Source organism: Sprattus sprattus (genome assembly GCF_963457725.1).
Source record: "Sprattus sprattus genome assembly, chromosome: 9".
NCBI classification, from domain to species: domain Eukaryota; kingdom Metazoa; phylum Chordata; class Actinopteri; order Clupeiformes; family Clupeidae; genus Sprattus; species Sprattus sprattus.
The window spans coordinates 19733616-19755264 of NC_137928.1; the positions used below are offsets into that span (position 1 = coordinate 19733616).

Here is a 21649-nt window from a genome sequence, read left to right on the forward strand (position 1 = left end):
GTTGACAGTTCACCATTTAAATCTGGTCGTTGGCCCTTTAAGAAATAGCAAGTGAATTGCGCACCAGGCACTGACCACTCGGCCTAGATTGCATGACGGACTGACCGTATGAGTAGTTGTCGACCAGGTTATGGTTTAGAATAGAGAGATAGTTAGTTCATTAATACATTAATTGATTGATTGATGATTAATTGATTGACTGACCGTAGGAGTAGGTGTCGGGGAGGGGTACCCCGTGTCCAGCGAGCTCCTCTGGCCTAGCCTTATTTTATAACTCCGGCGGCCATTGTTTCTGGGCGATTCAAACAACTGTTAACTAACCTAACGTAACTTGAAGGTGTATACATATCTCGCCCGAAAGAACATTATCGTCATGTGCGAGAATGAGCTAGGTTGATACATTAGGTAAAGGCATCCCATTCCCACCTCTTATTGTGGGCCTAGGGTCACAGGCTTCCTTACATAGGCCTACTAGATGGTTTTTAGTTAAAAAATTTAAATAAAATAAAAACAGAACGTAGTGCCAGGCCTATTTATGTGGTTTGTTCGAAAGGAGGTTTGCTCACACACCAGTTACTGTAATTCCTTGGATGTGTAGGTTATCTGTAGTGTAGTACAACAGCTTACCCTTAGAACTGCTACCAAATACCAAATTCTTGCATCAGCCAATAAGCTCATTCTTTCTTGATGTGATGTTATGGCCTACCCAAAATGATTCAGTCAACCGTTTGCTAATGCAGGTTTGTAGGCCTACCTTAAGATGTCTGCTATAAAGAAAACTGCTACCCTGTCTTAAAATGTGAAGCCTACTAAATAGAGGACATGATTTTGAATATTCATTTTATTGAAGAGATACTTTCATGAAGTGGTCAATCATCATTACATTATACAAGATAAATAAAAACACAATTATTCTTTTCATTGTTCACACTGTGACAGCATTACAGTAAAACTGTGATTAGGTGACTCAGTCATAAAGCCATTTTAATGTACATCCAAGATCCCCCTGTTACCAAGTACATTGGTTCTGTATTTTGTGACTTGATAGCAAGAAAATGTACATTCTGTGTGAATTTTGTCAACTCTGAGCTCTTGGATTCAACCAAACAGATAAGAGCTGAACTAAAACACATCCTTTTGATTTGAAATCCATTGGAATGGAGTGAGAGTTGCTTTATTTATCCTTTTGGCATATATTTAGCCTGGACATCAGTGATGACTTGCAAGCAGGACTGATATCTTGGGGCAAACAGTTTAACATTGTCATAACCTTTGATATATGGGGATATATGAAACTGACTTGAACATTTTCAAATGATTAAGCAGATATGTACATTATAAACATAATCTCTCAAAACAGTTTCAACTACATTGTAAATCTGTGAAATTAGGATTACGGTCAGGTCAGCCATTTCAGCATTGCACAGATCTTGATAAAGATTCATCTTCACTGGTCCAGGAAAAGCTTTATTTCAACATTTTTTTTTTTCTAGTTTACTTTGGTTTTACAGGTATGTTGGGATCCCACTGGGAACCTCAACAGAAACAGAAAAGGAAACCACCTGTCATTCTCCAAAGTGTGCCATTTAATATTCGTTTTATTAGACATATTACAATATTGTTGGGAGAACAGTTTTACACTCCAATGTTTTCCTTTGTTCTCCAAGGTGATTTGCTCAGCAGTCACCAAGTATGATCTGTTTAATTATCAGTAATTATATTCACATTTAAAAAAACATATTCAAGTGATAATAACATTGGAAAATGCCCTCTTAATAATATATCCATTTTCAATAATAATACATCATAATAATTTAAAGAAGTGCAAAATAAGTAACAGTTATGCAGTTATGTTAAGTACAGTTCAGTACACTCAGACATTAAAGGTTCAAACATAAAATTAGGGCCAAGACAAGTATTGTTAAAAATTAAAACAGTGACCGTAAAATACTAAGTGGTGATCTGGGAAAGCCACTCAACAAGGTGTAGGCCTACGGTATGTGGCCTGGCTTTACCAGTTAAGGAATGAATATTTTAGGTAGAGTAAAACATTTTCTGTCTCTTCAATCTACCTCTCATTCAATAACTCAAACATCTTTAAATAGATGTCATATAATAGGCTACTTTGCAGATGGTAGATTATCAGTGAAACAAAAAGTGAAATTGAAATATTAATAATCACCAAAATCACCCTGTCTGTTTATGTACACAAAGAGACTTGCATTAATGATTTGATGAGTATTGTCCTACTGTCAGTGCTGTTGGGATCAGTCACAGGATAGAAACTGTACAAACACCGGTGCTAGGCCATTGCTATTGAAGCTCTACAAAAATAATATCAGGTTGTCCACACTCTTTACAGTGCTTGCAGAATCCTTCTGAAGACCGATATTTACAGCAGGTACAGTAAGGGTGTACAGGGGGGGAAGGGAGGCGGGAGGAGTCACAGGAGAAATGGAAGGTGCCGGAAAAATACTCCCACAAGGCATAAAAGGCTTGAATTCCTCCAGGCTGAAAAAATGCAGTGTTTTAAATGGAAACTTCATACTCTCTTGTGTCCTGCGAATTACAAACAATTAGGTTTTACAACACGCAAGAGAATGACTGTACAAGACATGCACTCCAAAACCACTTGCAAAACCAAAGATCAAGCATCTAACCAAGGCTAATAGTATGAGAACAGAGCTGATGTGATTATGATTATTACATGGATTCAACTCAGAGAAAATAAAATGGAGAGGCCCACCCTACTACAAACCTCCGGTTAAATATGTCCAGTGACTTCTTCAAGTACTCCTCTTCAGGTTCCAATCACTTTATAGGGCCTCTTAACCGAAACAATACAAAATAAATAAATAAAAAACACTAACCCCTTTTAATGATTCAAATGTACATTTCCTTGTACAAAAGAAAATGACACTGCAAAACAATACATGGTTTACAGCACTGTGTAGGCCTACTAAGATAAAGTAATGCTTAAAAATATATTATGAACTAATAGCAAATGGCATCTTAACATCAAATAGGGTGTTTTATAATAAAGATGAAAAAGATAAACAATATGCAAGTCATCATGTTTCACACTATCAATGGGACATATGTCAGTTTCCTTTAAAGGTACAGGTATGGTACAGGTAATACTTATTGTACGACTAAGCTGTGTATTTGTTTTCAGAAGGTATTCTCTCTTGCCAAGTGACTGCCTTCTGATGAGTTGTGATACTGGGAACAGCAGTCATCGCAGATATAAATAGGTTACACAGTAGAGTGGCTAAGCCCCACATGTGAAACATTTCCATTTACACCTGTGAGCAATGACATTGCCACTGTGTTTGCCCCACCCTACCCAACCGATCCACTTACGCTCAGAGCTCCAAAACCCCTCACACCTGGGAGCAGGGGGCACATATGAATTTTACTTGGGCTCATCAGATACTTTTAATCTGTTGTAGTCTAAACATAGCAAACACTCTCAAGAGGATGCCCGCAGGAGAAATGCACAACCCCACTGAACCCTAGTGTGAATTACTTGTCTACAGTCAGATCATGGACTGGCAAATGGAGTGAAAAGAAAAAAAAAGTGACTGGACGGCTGAACAGAGTGGCTGATGAAAGGAATGAAGTCATGCTGAGCTCTCAGGGGGCCTCACCTCGCTGTTCTTCAGGGGTGGCACCAAGGGAGGAACACAGAGAGAAGCAATGGTTAGCAAGGAAGCAGGATAAAAGAGGGCTTACGGGGGAACCACCTGGGATGGAGACGGGAAATCCTTGCCATGGTTGTCCGCAGAGGAATGAATATGGTGCACTACAAATGGGTTTCTACATTGGCTCTGACAAGAGTGCCGAGAGACTACAGAATAAGTGGAGCAACATAATTAAATCAATACGGATTTAGTTCCCTTTTAATGAGACAAATAAAACTTGAAATACCAGAATTGCCCAAATAGGCCTAAACATACTACCAGTGTAGGAGAATGATGTCGGATGAATCAAGTCCTTATTTCCCTCTTTATTGATTCCTTCAGTGAAAGGACTTGTGACCGCTTACACCTGATTTTACAAGCCAATATGTATTTTCATGGTTCATTTTTTTTTGTAATTTGGTGACACATGGGGTTTTTAAAAGCATAATTTTCTCCAGATGTAAGCATAATGCTGAAACCTGAATGAGACATCCAGTGTCTGCTCACACAAACTTGGAGCAACATGTTGATGACAGTCAGAGAGCTATTTAATGATGTATTGTGTAACATGTTCGCAATCCACGAATAATGAAATGATCTGTCACATAATGATAATTGTTTCTAGTTTCTTAAAATAGAATTGATCTCAATCCCAGACAACCATACTCCTTATGGTGTTATCTCAATTGTTTTTTGATTTTACACAAGGGGTCATACAAAGCAATTTCTTCACTGTTGTTAAATGGTTTTACACTTACCGTAGTAATCACAATTTTAAAAATTTCACAAAGCTATTTTAACTTCCTCAATCGCATGAAATTCAGAGCATTGACCATCTTCAAAACCAAGTGCCGTAGTCTATGTGCTGCCCCAGCGATACTTACTGCTGTGTCATAACTAGGGTTATCAAAAGCTGAATCTCCACTGATGTGGTCGTACTGAAGAGACGTAGACAGCCGCAAGGACTTCCCCTGGTACCTGAAGAGGAAGGGAATGCTCTTTTCATTATCAAGGAGGGGCAGGATATAATGATGCCTCCATATATGTGTCAGAGTTTTGATTGATTGTTTTTGTTTATACCACACTTGGGTTACCTTGAAAAGTAGAAGTAAATCCCTAGAATGACAGCCATGATGACGGCAACAGGGATGAAGACAGCAATGGCTACATTAGGGCCCTCGATGTTGAAGTACTCTCTTGCAACTGGTCGAAAAAAAAATGTCAACACAGTTGTTCAGAAACGTAGAGTTGACATGGCATAACACATCTGACACTCCAACACAATAATTAAGTAACCAATACAATGGTCCATTTCGCTAGTGTTTGGAGAGGACAGTGAGAGCACTTACCATCCAATCGCTGCTCGTTTATGTACTCAAGTGCGGAGCCTAGGGAATTATACAGAATTTTAGAATTCAAGTATGTATTCACATGCACTCAGCTCAAACACACCGCATCCGCACAGGCTGTGTTGACAACCATGTAGCATAACATTTCTAGATGGTCTTGTGGTTGTGTTCATCTCCCTTTGCAGTACTCACCTTTGCAGACAGGGGGAGGGTTGCTCCACCGCGAGGGGCGCCCTGACAAACAGCGGATGGCCGGCTCTCCCAGGAGCTCGTAGCCCCTCTGGCAGGTGAAGTGCAGCACCTCTCCCGCCTGATAGAGGAGCTTCTGGGGGCTCAGGGTGCTGTAGGGTGGGGTGCCTGGATTCTTGCAGGGCTCATACGCATCAGCTGTGCAAAAGAAAAGTCTACATTGTACCTACAGCAGATGTTTTTCCCACAAAAAACAGCTTGCACGGATACATATCGATGCATAAATGCTTATCTTCAAGCTGAATCAACTACTTTAGATTTACTAATGTCATGCACAACTAATTCAGCTTCCATGATGGAAAAAAGTGTAAACCTATAAAAAATCTTTCTATTGTGTTTCATGTAGAAAATACTATTTGTACAATTAACACATATCAACATAAACATTATTCCTTCACAGTGTATTTCTTCTCAGTTATTATTGTAGGGTAGATTAGAGGGGACTATGAGATGTTTACTCACGGATGCATTTGGGGAGCCTCTCGCTCCACTTGGGCCCAGAGGAATCCCGGTTGTAGCAGGAGAGAAGGCTGTTTCCAGAGAGCGAGAAGCCTTTGGTGCAGATGTACTGGATAGTAGAGCCCACCAGCATTCGGGGGTTTGACATCACTCGCCGACTGTGGTCCACTGTTCCCGGGTCAGGGCAGGACAGCACTGAAGACACGAAGATAGAAGCAGCGAAAGATGACTAAGCAGATAATTACACATGTTGCTCTCATCAGCTTCTTGATATAGTGATGCTTGCAAGTGTATTTAATCAGACACAAGCAATATACATAAAATGTGTCTTAAATGTACAATCAAAATTAGGTTTTAATAAATACAGTTAAAAGACATTTCATGATTTTAGAATTTAAATGAAGAAAGCTTAGTGGCCATTATCGCAGTACTCACCACCATGTGTTAGAGGAATCGGGTACTTATCGTGTAAATTATTTATTTTAATAAATAGGGCATAATATTTGATACAGTATCCCAGTTCATTATTGGTCTGTTAACTGCACCACTAAAAGGAAAAAAGAATTCAAGGTTCAATAGAAAATGTAACCTATTCTTGCGATGTCCTTACTCACCAATAGGTGGGGATCATGTTATATTTTTTGACTTAGTGGCTCATTTTCATTTCATCCTTGAATATAACTCACACTATCCTTTACTATTGAAAAGGCTGGCAATTTTTCATTTATTCAGTCTGTTTTGAATAGGAGCTAAATGGGCAAGTATATTTAGACACATTTGTATCACACAAATGCTGCATAAATCAACAAACATATCCAACAGGATAACCAACGGTGCCCACAAAAACTAGTCAGATAAACTGAGCTGTAGCTCCATTCTGTAGCAGACCGCAGTCTGGAAGTACTAAGAGAATAAGCTTGCTTTAACATCAGGCACAGATGGAACTTGGACCAAGGGCAAGCTGAGGAAGCTTGTTGCCTCACTGACTCTGGACGTGGAGCACGATGTGCAGAGTCTGCAGTCAGCGCCGCTGCTCCACGAAAACTCCCACACGTGAAACTGTAAGTACTTGTGAACTCAGCTGAACTGCACCGCACTTTCTCTGCTCAAAGTCAACCCTGCACAGGCATCTGATGAGTCTCCACAGTCAACACACATGCATTACACCCATCCTGTCCTTGTTTTTCAGTTGTGTGTCCTGCAGTGACAGGTGGGCCGTTCCTCAGACCGTATTCCACCTCAGCAAACATGAAGGTGGAGGAGGGAGAAGGTGGAGAGAGGTAACCCACCCCCTCCTGCGCCGGTCTCGAAGCTGAGCCCCGAACACACAGCGCTGTATAAGAAAGAGATTATGCTGCCTCTGTCACACAGCGGCACTCCCGCAAACCCAATTCTCTCCTCGGCAGGAGAGGGGCCAGTGTGTTAATGATGTTTGTAAGCGAAAGCGGCCCGCGCTGATTCAAGGCGAGCCCCGGGCTGCGGGGCCTGGTGGAGCCGCAGACCCTGCCGCTGCCACTGCCTCTCCCAGACCCGGCCTGCCGCTGCCTCTTTTGTTGTGGGGGAGGAGACCCTGGGACCGGTGCCTAGGTAGGTCACGCTTCTCTGATTGTTGCATCCGTGCTCGCTGCCAAATGTCTGGTCTGTGTGTGAGTGTGCATGTGTGTATGCAAATGAGCGTGCGTGTGTTTAAGTGTGAGAGTGTGTGTGTGTGTGTGTGTGTGTGTGTGTGTGTGTGTGTGTGTGTGTGTGTGTAGGGGGTGGGAGGGAGCGCGGATGAGCCAGGAAACAGGGCCAGGTCATTACCGCTGCCTGTCTGTCCTGTTCACACTCAGCCCACCGTCTCATCGGGATTCCAAGCAGCCAGGGGCGCAAGGGACGCTGTGCCGCGCGGGCAAAGACACTGCACAGCTGCCACACGGCTCCCTTTAATAAAACACTCTCTTTCAGCAGAGAGAGAGAGAGAGAGAGGGGCTGAGGCTGTCAGGGAGGTGGTGATGGCGTGTGTGTGTTGGGGGGAGATCTGAGGAGAGAGGTACGGCTTACAAAAATAGTGTGCAAAAGGTGTTGTGGAGTGTGAAATGCAGCAGAGACGCAGGGAAGGAAGAGTGTGAATTGAAAGCGCATCCTTATCTCCGACTCGCCAAGGGAGTGAGTTATTACCAAAGAAAGCTTCCCACGCACACTGTCCACTGTCCTTGACTGTAAATTCAGGGGACAGAGGAGGAGAGGCAAGCAGGCACTTGTTAAACTCCACTCGTGGTGCGGGAATTTTCAGTGCGGGCGTCGAAAGGGAGTGGAAAATCCTGTTATAGTTGGACTGTGTGTGAAAATGACAAAGTCTAGAAAGAACAAGAGGCTGAAGAGGAGGGTGAGGATGGGGGGGGGGGTTAGAAAAAAAGGCAAGAGTGGAAAGAAAGAGATTGACAGATGAGGTCAGCGGAGGAGCCAAGTGTCAGGACCTTCTCCTCTTACCTCTCTCACAGCTGGGCAGGTCTCCACTCCAGGTCAAGTCCCACTGGCACATGAGCATCTCGGTGCCAACCACTTCAAAGCCAGGGTAGCACTGGTAGGTGACCACCGTGCCGTGGACCAGCTCGGGGTGAGAGGTCGTCTTCCAGCCGTTGGTGATCTCAGGTAGCTCAGGACAGGTGTCATTACGTGGCACCTCTGCAACAGAGGAAAGGAGGGAAAGACATTAGAGAGAAAGAAGAAGGATGACACAAAAGGACATGGAGAAGAGAGTGAATGAAGGAGAGAGTCAGACACGACAGACAACGAGAAAAAGACAAAACACTGGCAAATAAAAAAGGGCAGCAAAAGAGTAGAACCTCATGGTTGTTTGAAAGAAACCTCACAGCTGGACCCCACACAGTCCATTATTTTCCACAGAATCTGATAACACGTCACACACTGGGACATAGCAGCCACACAATGACAACGCTCTCGCTCTTTATCCCTCTCTCTCTCTCTCAGTGACCAGGAACACAACAGATAAAGGGGACACGGGGCTCTCTGAGTTAGTAAGCGAGTGAGAGAGAGAGAGAGAGAGAGGCAATCCAGCGGAAGGCAGCAGTTTTGTTGTGATTATGAAAGCTGCCCCGTGCCAAGGGTGAAGGGCTGCCACGTTGTTTGCCGATGCCTATTCATCTCATGGCAACGCGCTGGAGAGGGCGCAGCACTGGGCGCATGTGTCTAATCAGTGCAAGCTCACGCTGTAATTGTTTAGGCCTCCTCCACTATGCCAGAAATTGTGTGCACCTGCCACCTGTGATACTTGGCCAGGATCTTTTTTTTTTTTTACCCTCTTCTTGTTCTTCTTTTTCATCAGACAGGGCGTGAAATGCCTGCAAAACATCCAGCTTTCTCTCCCCTGCGAGTCATCAGCATTCAACTGCTCTCTCTCTCTCTTTCGGAATGGAATTCATTACTTGTTATCAGATTTTTATGCATATGTAGTTTGGCATCAGAGCTATGCTGCTGCTACCACTGCTGGAGTGCCTTGCCTGCTCCTGGAAGAACTCAGTCTGGATCTTGTGTGCTCCTCTCTGTCCTCCTCCTCCTCCTCCATCCTCCTCCATCCTCCTCCTCCTCCTCTGCCTCCCCTACAGAGGCACCCAGGCCTCCAATTTACCACCCTGACTCTCCTTCCCAGCTCCCAGTAATGATTTCATATTAGGTTGGGTGGAGCTCCCCATGGTGTCTTCTGCCATATCTCTAACAAGCAGCTAATTAATGTGCTTCACTTTTAATTAGCACACTGAGCACGGATTCCAAAGGCCTCATATATGCAGTCTGAGGAGGTTTTTTTAGTAAGTAAGGGGATTGGTTTGGGATGGTCTGTAGTGGACGTGACATCAGGCTGACCCTGTTTACTTCCCAGACAGATGCGGATAAGAGGAGTGGGTTCGTACCGAAGAAGTGCACCACAAAGCCGTTGTTGTAGCCGTAGATGTTGGTGGCGGGGTCGGACTGGAACTGGATGGTGACATCGGCTGTGGTGGTGTAGAGCTTGAAGTGCGGCCGTGTGCCCCCGTACTGGCCCAGGATCTTAGCAGTTAGGTCGTCTCCGTCGTAGAAAGTGAGCAGGTCATTCTTTCCCATGTGGAGGCTGTGGAACACACAAACACACACAAAATAAACGTTTAAATTATATTTCAGGCTTCTGATTCTCTCCTTCTTTGAATCTTTGCCTCTGTCTCTCAGCTGGACTTCAGCTCTATATCGAATGTTTGCAGCTGCCTCTTCACCTCCTCTCCCCTCCCACTTTTTCTCCTCTACTCCTCACCTTCACCTTCTTACACATTCTCTTTATTACTCACAACACCTCACCCTTCCTTTCAATCTTCCATGGATGCCAGGCCATTTTATTCATATTTTCCTCCATGTTTCAATTTCTCTCCTTGAGCATGAGTATCAGTAGAGGATTTTCATTTATAGACATTGCATGGCGTGTCCATAGTGTGTGTGTGTGTGTGTGTGTGTTTGTGTGAGAGAGTCAGTGTGTGTATGTGTGTGTGTTTGTGTGTATAAAAGAGAGTGTATGTGTGTATACTGTATGTGCGTGAGTTGAGATCTGTGTCTGCTTTCGAAAACAAACACGCAGCTTTCAAAGTATTTCCACTGGTAGCACTAAAGAGAAATACAGAAAGAGAAAGAGAAACACAGAGGGAGATAAATACAGAGAGAGAGAAATAAAGAGAGTGAGATACACAGAGAGAGAAATACAGAGAGAGAGAGATAAATAGAGAGAGAAATAAAGAGAGAGATATACAGAGAGAGAGAAATAAAGAGAGTGCATTGACGCCGTGGCGCCTATTGAACCCAAGGCTCCCACCTGCCAATGCAGCCTCTGCCCCCGCCGCCTCTCACCTGTATTTACAAACAGCTGGGAGGAATCAATCACACTCAGCACTCCAGCCCCTAGAAGCCCTTTCTGTCTCTGGGATGAAACAGTCTCCAGAGCCCTGCCATCACAAAGACTGCTTCTTTTTTTCTGACCCCCCTCCCCTCTCCACCCCCCTCTCCCTCCCAGTGCAGCATCCTTTGGTTGAGCGTTGGTTATTTCTGTTTTCTTGTGAGAAGGCAGGCTCTTCATTCACACCTCAACTCTGACCTGTGTCAAAAGTGAGGTGAGAAGCACTATTTATTTCCAAATGGGCCCTTTTAAATGCAGTGTGTGGGTGTACGCAAATACATTCAGACATCCTCTATGAACACACATGCTTAATATGGGGGTTTATATTTATAGGGTTTGTTCAGCAGTGCTTGATCCCCATCCACATCATAGAAAGGGTATTTTGGTGGAGACGGTCCATCCTACAATGGCTCTCAAATCCCCGGAGCCCATGACCTTCCAAATAGCCACAAAAATGCACCTCAAAGGGACACTCTAAAATACCACAACAACAACAACAACATAGATGGAAGAAAGGGTAATGGAGAGATAAGAGAAGAGCCCAGCAACGCACATACTATTGCAAATACTCATTTCAGCAGGGACACTCTATTCAGCTATGAGGCAAAAAATACTCATTTAATGGCACAGACACCTCACCTTTGGTACCATGGTTACCATTGCATTGCCGTCCCAAAAGAGTACGCTCATCACAGGCATAGAGCAAATGGTCCGATGGGGAGAGGTGACACGCATACTCTGTCTTGTCACTAATTAATCACAAGTGGCCAGTGACGGAACTCATTACAGAAGGGAAAAAAGACCAATAAATCATCCCCGCTCTCTCCCTTTTTTTCGGGCGGCGCAATCCGAGCGAAATGGAGACAAGGATTTGTGACAGCGTGGAGGCTGATTGATGTCCTGGGATTTTAACGAGAGCAGGTGGCGTGTGGCGTTGTCACGTTCCTGTGCCCATACAGTACGGATGTCTCAGTAATGATGTGTTTAATGTCGGCCTATGCAGGCGTCGCTATTGCTACCATGTGGGCTCATAACATGTTGTAGGTACGGGTATAGTTGGGATATAAATGGTATATTTATTGTTATAGGGATGGACAGGTGGCAGGTGCTCTGTGAAGGTAGTCATGGCAGCCTCAGCAGCGGTATGGGAGCTGTGGATGGTGGGTGTGTCTATTCTTTACCACACTACTATATAATATTGCATATATTTTTTGAAGTCTTGTGTAGTAAAACTGAAACTGAAAACTTAGAGAATTGTCTCTCTCTAGTCACATTCCCCAAAATACACACACACACACACACACACACACACACACACACACACACACACACACACACACACACACACACACACACACACTTACTCAATAGGCTGATACACACACACACACACACACACACTTACACTCAAAGACTCAAAGTAAAAGCAATCAGAATCAGATCAAGCTAACCCCTGCTCCACTGCATGCCAAAAGATACTTCAGCGAGCCGTGTCTCATTTTCCATCAGAAGTGTTTTTTGAAACACAAAAGCACTTCACCTGCGCGGAGCAACTGACGGGGCTAAAATAACAACAAGCGTTGTTGTCTCAGCTCATATTGAATTTGTCGTGATAAAGTCAAACACGGCTTTGCGCATCTGAGCGGCGGATCGGCTGCGGAAATCAATCATGCTTTTCCATTTGCTATCGGTAATTTCATTTCATTTAATCAGAAACCATTGGGCTCTGTGTGGCACAGCTGCCACCTTGAGCCCTCACAGAGCATTATGTTTTCAACCCATGAAATCCGTGAGGCATCCTTCCCCCAACTCTCTCTCTCTCGCTCTCTCTTTCTGTGACAAACAAAAGAAAATGAGTGCCATTTGTTTCTTTTGAAAAAAGGGTAAAAACACAGAGCTCTTCACAGAGCACCTGGGAAATGTCAATGGTAGCAGATTCTCAGCTATTCTCCACGCACCCTCGACACGGGAAGTCCGAGGGCCGTGTTCATTTATCTTCGGCGACAGTCAACGGGACGTATTAAGATGTCCCTCGTGCCGTGGTGGGAGGAGGGGAAAGAGGAGGAGGAGGAGGAGGAGGAGGAGGAGGAAGGGGCAGGGGGTGGGGGGGGGGGTGGTGTGGATTCCCAGGTGGGGAACCAATCCTGAAGGATCCACCAATCACCTGTCATTAAAGAGTAACTCAACCCCTCCCACACCCACCATCACACCACCCACCCACCCACCCACACACACACACACACACACACACACGTACCCACACGTGGCTGGCCATGTGTGGCCTTTTGAAGGATGGAGAGCCAGAGTTTAATGGCCATTAAAAAAAAGAATATGGTGACTGCTTGCCATGCAGATGAATCCGCCTGAATGACTGCCCCAGAGGAACATTCTCCCACTCTCATCAAAGCCCAGAACAACAGAGAGTAACTGAGGGCTGCCTGAATGTCTGCAACAGACTCTATTCTCCTTTGAAATGTCAGTTCAACCCCATGCCCTTGAAACTAAATTCAAACACTTTTTCTTAAAAAAAGCTAAAATTGTGTGTGTGTGTGTGTGTGTGTGTGTGTGTGTGTGTGTGTGTGTGTGTGTGTGTGTGTGTGTGTGTGTGTGTGTGTGTGTGTGTGCGTGTGTGTGTGTGTGTGTGTCTGTCTGTTTGAGGAGACACAGAAACACACACCAAGCTTGGGGAGAGGCACATAAGCAGCATACTCATTGGCTGAAACATTGTCAGAGGATCCCATTTAGCCTCTAAGCTTAGGTAACCACTAATACTTCTTTCTTACGTAGCTTAGGTAATTCTTTCCTCTCCTAAATTACAAACTGATAGCAATGAGTGCAAATGAGAAAAGTGCAGCACTTCATTGGCACTTAGCTGCAGCAATGGCAGGCTTTCAAAACAACACTGGGGTCTTATATCAATGTGCCAACATTATTTGCGGAGCATGAGTGTAGATGTAACCACTGATACTTCTTTCCAACAAAGAGACTAAACGAGTTGGTGATTGTGAAGGAATGCACAGAGAGCGAGAAAGAAAGAGAGAGGGAGAAAAAAGGAAAACAGAGAGATGGAGAGTGGGAGTAGGACAAGTAGACAAAACGAGATGGCAGGAAGAGAGATGACAATAGAGAGTGAGAGAGAGAGAGAGAGAGAGAGAGAGAGAGAGAGAGGTGCCCACATAAAGCAGGGCTTTTCTGTCAATTGAGTCATGACTTAACTGTCATATTTTATATCAGTAAGAAATTATTGCTCCTTTTTTACTACTCTGATCCTTACCTTCTCCCCTTTTACGGCACATTCTACTTTAGGGTGACCCATTTGCATTAAATCATATTAATACTGTAATGCCATTGACAACGAGGCTCTGCCCTAGGCTTCCAGAAGAGGGCTCTATAACCTAGAACTGAGCAACAAGACTGAGATTCACCACATTGTCAGTTCACCAGTTCTTACTGACGCGGACAGACGGAGCCATAGCCACGTGTGCAGGTTGTCACCTGTGCTAAACCCACCCCCCCGGCATCCCCCACAGCAAATGAGGTGCAGCTTTCATAACAAGAGTTCATGTTTCTAGTAAATTAATTAATCATCTGTCATTACGCGCTATGTTGCCTGGTAATTGTGAGAGCTTGTGGTGTGTGTGTGTGTGTGTGTGTGTGTGTGTGTGTGTGTGTGTGTGTGTGTGTGTGATGAATGATTACAGGGGAGAAAGAGTGTGCTCATTACCAGTTTAAAGCATTCTTTAAGCTCTGTAATATGCCTTGCAAACCAGAGGCAGCGGGGGTCCTTGCATACAGATCTGTGTGGCACAGCCTGGTGTGAGTCCCGAGAGCAGGGAGACAGACACAGACCCACCACAGGCCCTGGACAGGGAGAAAATGTCCTGAGGTTGCCAAAAAAAAGTCCCTTTCCCTGCTCTACACAAGCACATTAAACCAAAGACTGGCAGTGAACAGATTTTGTGCTAGGCAAGCCATGTTAACGCTGGGGTGGTTTAGTAGCCTTATGGACTCTGCTCTCTCTCCCTTTCTCTCTCTCCCTTTCTCTCTCTCCCCCTCTCCCTCTCCCTCTCCTTCTCCCTTTCTCTTTCTCTCTCTCCCCCTCTCTCTCTCTGTTCCTCTCTAAGGAGAGCGTTGTCTGTGGCAGGGCTCCCTCCTCCCTCATTTTCACCCCATCTGTATTTCTCATTTGATGCGCCCGGCTGATAATGTCCCATATGCTGTTTGACAAATCTGGTAATTTAAAGATGAAGGAGGAGGGAGGGAGGCTGGCTCGGCACTGCGAGGCCTGCTGAGGCGGACTGACCCCGGGCAGAGCCGGTCCAATCCATCTGCCTCACTTGGGCCTCCGTGCTCCATCAATAGAAGCTGCTTGTTCCCCCACGCCTCCCGCCTTTGATCGCCTCAGCAGTTTCACCGTATGAAGAGGCCAGTTGGTACTTGTGAAAAAAAAACAGTACAGACAGAGAGAGAGAGAGAGAGAGAGAGAGAGAGTGAGAGAGAATCAGTGAGAAAGAAGAGGTAACAAAAGGGTGAGAACTAAACAGAGATGATGGGCGGGAGAAAAGAGAAAGGGGTGGAACAAATAAAAGAACCCTAAAACCACCCTTTCAGGTGATGTAGTTATTTCATTTCCTCTGTTGTTGAAAGAAACAGAGAGGGAGAGAGAGAGAGAAAGAGGGGGAGAAAAGAGAAAGAGGGCTTGAGAGATGTTGGCACTAGAACATCTTCTCATTTCGCCTCGGCAGGCCTTACACAGGCGGCCACATTCTCATAAGCGGAACTGATAACGGGCAGAACGCGCCCGGTCATCCCTGAACGCTGTATCTGCTCACATCACTTCTCGCAACCAAACCAACGGGAAATTAATTATGTTGACAGCTTCCCGTGGAAAACATCCAGGATGCCGTATATTATGCTGCAAAACACAATGTACCGGCCGAGGCTATGATTCTCACTGGGGAAGACAAAAAAAAAGATAGACACGAAAAAGAAAGAAGAAGACGACAAAAGGAATCATATGCAAATGAGGGAATCTTAATTAAGGAAGACCAATTATTGAATGCATGAATAATCTATCAGGGGCTGACACAGCAGGGGCTTCACCTGCCAGAGCAATCACAGAAAACACTCGTTTCCCCTGCTTGACATAATTGATTCGGTGGAGAATCACCTTTGGAGGCAGGGAAAAAAACCCCGCAATGAAATAATTAGTTCTCCGTCGAGTTTGTTATTAACCTTTGTCTGGTGCTACTTATGTGTTCCACTCATAAGCAGAATGTTCTTTCATCTTCTTTCTCCACACCTTTAATTCAATTTCTTCAAACGTGGCTTGGTCATTACCTCTTTAGTCTTTTTCTCTCTCTCTCCATAATCTCTCTTTCACTGTCTCTCGCTCTCTCTCTCTCTTTGTCTCGCTCATTTTGTAACGGTGTCCCAGTTTGCATGGGGCTACGGTGCAAGAGGCGCAGATCGGGCATTCATATTCCTCCTGACGGTCTTGTTCGACACGTCTGAGAAGAAACAAAAACCCGAGGCGGGAATTCTCGCACTCTGCTTTCCCCACAATTCCATGGCTTCCCCCGGCAGCTGTGCAGAAGCAAACGGACCAGGTGATAGAGCCGTCCGCGGGGAGCGTGAGCGGAATGAGAAGCCAGGTATCACAGGCTTTGACACTAACATCTTAAGAGTAAGAAAGAAAACAATCCCTCTGTGACCAGGCAAGCGTTGTCCGCCTCCCTCCCCCCCCCCCCCCCCCCATGTGCTCGAGCTGCAGGGCCACATCTGACTGCGCACAGGGATCTGGGCAAGACTGCATTCTTTCGGTCCGGGTGTTTCTTGGCAGCGCCGCCAAGAGTGATCATCCAGCCAATGAGATGATGAACAGCCCGTGTAAATCAGCAGATGTGCGTGCAGAGACACACAGGCTGGACTGCAAATAGAGATTCCTTAAGAAGAAGACTGAAAAAAAAAAACATAATAGTTCTGAGCTCCCGTTCCGAGATCCAATGAATCCAATTAGGGACTTGAATATTGGCTTCTGCTCTGATGCCCCTGACACATTTGCAGGACAGCTGTGGACAAATGCATCTGCCACTGGAAATAATCTCAGAACTACCCATATAATCACTAGAAACGGCAGCGTCAAAATCAGTGATACAGCCTGAATCTGAACTTGGGCACATTGTAATTTCAGTGTTAATATCTGTCTGTTCTATTCACAGATCAACATTTGTATAACAGATAGCCCATAAGCAGACTGATTATAAGACAAAAACAAAAAGTATTATTTCGTTTAGAAAGAATTTAGGTAGATACTACAAAGGCCACTAATAATCCTACAGCAAGCTTACATGGATTTAACCTGTCAAAGGGTGTGTGTGTGTGTGTGTGTGTGTGTGTGTGTGTGTGTGTGTGTGTATATATGTTTGTGTAAACAAACTGTGGTAGTAGACACACAGACTGGCACCTACACCTGACAGGCAACAAGCTAGTCTGGAATCATTGGCACATTTTCATTACTATTCAAACATTCCCCAGTCTGGCCTACATTACATCTCCCTTCCCTCCCTCTACTCTCAGAGCTGGGCAGCGTGGGTGGTGACTGACACAGGATCAGGCACGTACACTTGGATGTCAAGCATGATCCTCTTGTCCTCCTCCACGTGGATGCCCCAGATGCAGTCCTGGCCCTTGTCGTACGCCTCAGGCCAGTTTGGAGACAGCACCACCCCAGCGGAGTCCGTGATCTCCCCACTGCAAACAGCTAAAAGCACACACAGATGCTCAATACACCCACACCGACATCCCCCCACCCCGCCCACCACACACAAACATGTTAGCACTCACACATACAGTACACACGAAGTACATTTTTCCACCTACATACACACACCAACACGTACTTGTATACATACACTGCACACACATACACAGTGGAAATGCACACAAACATGCACAAATCACTCTCTGTCTCTCATACACACACACACACAGTCATGGTAGGAGAAGAGCATTCAGTAGCTGTTATTGAAATTATTGAAGGCTATCTCTGGATGGGTTTTGAAGCGAAGCAAGGATCCTCAGGGAGGGCATTCGTTTAACTGAGACCCAGAAATATTACCTCTGAGGATTCTCTGATTCTAGAAGGACTCGCTGGGATTGGCACTTCATCTTTCACTGCAAACCACTCCTCCATCTTGAATTTGAAAGTTTTTTTTTCCTTTTTTTATTTTAAGCTATGGCTGTTGGCCCTTGGTTGAGCAATTAAATCCCCTTCGATCCCAAGTCCACCGTGGCATTTTAGGATGCGCTTGGACCAACGGGCCGGATAGGATGGCGCTGTGTCCCTCGCGGGTTGATATAGAGCCCATGGGCAAACCTGCACTGATAGCAAAGGCTCTGAGAGCTGCATAAGGGCTGAGGCCCCTCCGGCTAAGGCCTGCCCAGGAATCCAAGGCAGAGGTGGATTACTCTGCAAAAGCTTTAAAGGGATTGGGGCCTAGCAGTTGTGTTTACTGCTGTGGTTTGGCAGGATGGAGATGGAGCTGATAAGATGTTTTTTGAGATGCGTGTGTAATGCGGATGCTATCAGATTATATATTTTTTTTTATGTGTGGACTGTTTCTGTCTGGTTATCTTGTCCATCTAGAAATCTTAGAAAGGAACGGGCAATGAAACAAGCACACACACACACACACACACACACACACACACACACACACACACACACACACACACACACACACACACACACACACCCACACACATAATACACGCACATACACACAGTACGAGACACAGACAGACATGGACATACCTCTGCAGGCAGGCTCTGTCTCGTTCCACTGTGGGTTGTTTGAATCCATGCACTCGATGATGACAGAGCCCTGCTCCAAGGTGTATCCGGGGTCGCAGGTGAACTCCGCCACAGTGCTCACTGCGTACGTGCTGTCACTGCTGCTGAAGTTGCCATACTTGACAAATGGCTCGTAGCAGTGCCCAGGCCCAAAGGCTGAAAGGACAGAGCATTAATCAAGACACACAAAACTAAAACATGGTCTTATCAGACACACCTTCTATCATAAACCTACCAACTATCAAAAACCTAGGATCTACCGGAGATAATCCTGAATAACAACTATGAATATGAAACCCCATGAATAATACAAATAATTTCCATTTTCTTACCAACACTTCAAAAGCATCAAGAGTGATTTTTTTTTTTTACTAACCAGAATGACTGAAAGGTACCGCTGCCGAGTAAACAAACCCACTCAAACAAACAAACAAAAAAAAACGCTTGGGCTTTTAATGTTTCCAGTGCTCTGCTCAACCTGAGTCAACAGGGACCTGACTGCAATGAGGATGTTCAGGCAGCAGCACTAAAGTATCTGATGTTGGCATTGATATGCCTGAAGGTGCTTCCCTGTTCAAGCAAGCCCCAGACTTGAGAAATTTGTAACATTTGAGCATTTGGTCCGTCGCGTCGAGGTGCTTTATATTCCGCACCAGGTCTATGTCGGAGCACACACAGGTGATTCTGCCAATTACAGAAGCTCTTTCCAATCTTAGCACCGGTCCCATCAGCCATGCATTATTCAGCTTGGCAACAGTAGATCCTCGGACTATTTTGTCCTCCATCGCGAGGAGGAATTGATTCATTTTCAACCCCATCCAATGATTTCCCTCGTATCGCATTATCAAATATCTTGTGATTTAAAGGGTGGGGGGGGGGGGGGGGGGTTGCTGGTGGCTCGGAGAGAATCTGAAAATATGCAGCTGTGCTGGTTTGTAAATGATGATCATGGAATGCAGAAAATGAGTCATTTTTGAGTTGTGGGTGAGAGAGTGGATGCAGAAGAAGGGCGAATTTCATTTTTTAAACCATGAGTCAAGAGCTGGGATTTACAGGGCCCTCATAGCTTATTAGTGTTGAAAAGCAAGGTCAAGCAAGGCAATGAAACACAGCAGAGCTGTGTATGAATTCTGACAGGGCAAACTAATATTAAAATGTTTTCGAAAATCAGCCTTGTATATCAAATGGGTATTGATTTGAATGCGTGAAAATTATGCATTTCCCCCCCAAAAAAACATCTCAAATACCATATTTTGACGGGTGTAAATTGATCTTTTCTTCACCTTGCAGAGTGAGTGGGCCTTATGTGAATGTTAGTTTAACACATAAATATCACATTTATCATTAGAGGGTAAATAGCAATGAAGTGATATCATTGGTCATATCTTGTTAGTGAATGATACATGATATATGATACACTACTATATTGTGAACTGAACTGAATTCATATGGACAGTATAACTATAAGAAAGATTTGGAAGGTTTTCGTATTCTCTGCACTTTCCCTAAATGATCCACCACACCATCTTCAGCAAGAACATAAGTGAGGAATTCTAATGAATGACTACATATACTCCTGTAGAGAGCCGGATTTCATAATGGACTTAAAGAAAGCCAAAAGGCCATATTAGCATAAGCACTTGGAAGATGTAACTCGATTCAGACATAGCAAAATGCCTGTAATTGGAGTCATTGATGTCAGCATCCTGTTATTATAAAATCCTTTCACATTGTATGGCATACGGCACCATATACCTGATGCCGTGTAATGGTTACACTTGCATTCCTTTCATAGATAAAAGTGCTCACAGGGGGGAGTTAATATGTAAGGAATATGTGAGTGAATACAGGTGTATGGAGAGCAATTTGAAAGACTATAAACTATGCAGTGCCTGTTTGCAGCAAAAAGTAAGTGTAACTGATCCAAACGACTGCCTCTATCACTAAGATTTCCTGCTCATTTATGCTCTTATAAATTTGACTTGGGACCCAAAACAGCAGGGTCACTCCTCGAACACTGAGAAGAGGAGAGTGGAGGGTTTTTAAGCAACGGACCCCAAAACAATGAGTGGAAGAGGCCCCGCGGCGAAGCTTTGTGTCTACACACGTGTGCCCTGGAGGGGTTTGCAGGGCATGGGTTCCTCAAATCCCTAGCCTACTCTGCTGAGGAGGGAGAGAGCCAGAGATGTGGACCAGATTGGGTCGAAGCCACGGGAGGAAAGTATTCAGAGGGCAGGCTAGTTATAATGTCTGCCTATAAAATCACGTCTAGGTTTTTTTTTTTTTTTTTTCAGTGGGTTTCCGACCAGCTTAGGCTGTCTGGAGATGTTAACATCAACTGAGTGATTCATACAGAGTCATGGCCAGGACAAGTGGATATGATATCTCATTTTTAGTGCTCTCAAAATTAACATTCATTTTTTGCAATTCATTGAATGCATTAAGAAAAATGCAATTAACACAGCTGCCTGGGTTATGTCCACAACTATAAAAATGTCCAAAGCAGAAACCCACATACTCATTATGAGGTACATAAAACATCACAAAAGTTATTAAGAAATTTCACACTATGCATTACAATGTATAACAAATGCATTGCCACACATTGAAAACAGCATTATTTTTTACTTCAACAATGCATAACTACTGTTTCTAAAATGGGCATTGTTGCAACACCAAGGGAACCCTACCTTCGTATCTAACGGCAGTGCCAGTGGAGGTGCCAGAGCCATCGGTGGTGAGCTCCACAAATAGGTACCTGGAGCTACTGGTGATGCCCTCATTGGGCAGGTACTCCACCTCATATGAGTCATACAGTGGAGGGGAGTCAATGTGGTTCCCATTTTTGATCAGCAGCCTAAACACAGGTAACAAAAGAGAGCATGCAGGAAGGAGTCTGATGGCTTTGGAAAAGACACATGATTGGCAGTTTGAGGCGATTGTACAAAAAAAAAAAAAAAAAACTCAGGAGGCTGGCTCCATGAATATGCAGACCAAAGTCAAGTCAAAAACTTGAATATATCAATATACTCTCTGCTATATGCCATATTAACATGTTACAGGCATAGCCTTTTATTACTAACATGTCATTGTGACCATAAAATGCTATATCATTTTGATCTGATTGGCTGCTGCTGGC

At 44.5% G+C, this 21649-nt stretch overlaps 1 protein-coding gene across 1 annotated transcript in view; it reads right to left on the reverse strand.

The window, feature by feature from the left end:
• Window positions 1-3623: 3623 nt before the first annotated feature.
• sez6b (seizure related 6 homolog b) overlaps window positions 3624-21649 on the reverse strand; it is a gene marked incomplete at both ends in the record, with an annotated part of 151460 nt that continues 133434 nt past the window's right edge. Inside the window, 11 exons of the mRNA XM_080845009.1 lie at window positions 3624-3659; window positions 4568-4661; window positions 4778-4886; window positions 5033-5071; window positions 5225-5419; window positions 5744-5935; window positions 8213-8407; window positions 9652-9848; window positions 17280-17418; window positions 18472-18666; window positions 21201-21367. Coding sequence (XP_080701135.1) covers window positions 3624-3659; window positions 4568-4661; window positions 4778-4886; window positions 5033-5071; window positions 5225-5419; window positions 5744-5935; window positions 8213-8407; window positions 9652-9848; window positions 17280-17418; window positions 18472-18666; window positions 21201-21367 — 1558 coding nt within the window. The remainder of the gene's footprint in view (window positions 3660-4567; window positions 4662-4777; window positions 4887-5032; window positions 5072-5224; window positions 5420-5743; window positions 5936-8212; window positions 8408-9651; window positions 9849-17279; window positions 17419-18471; window positions 18667-21200; window positions 21368-21649) is intronic.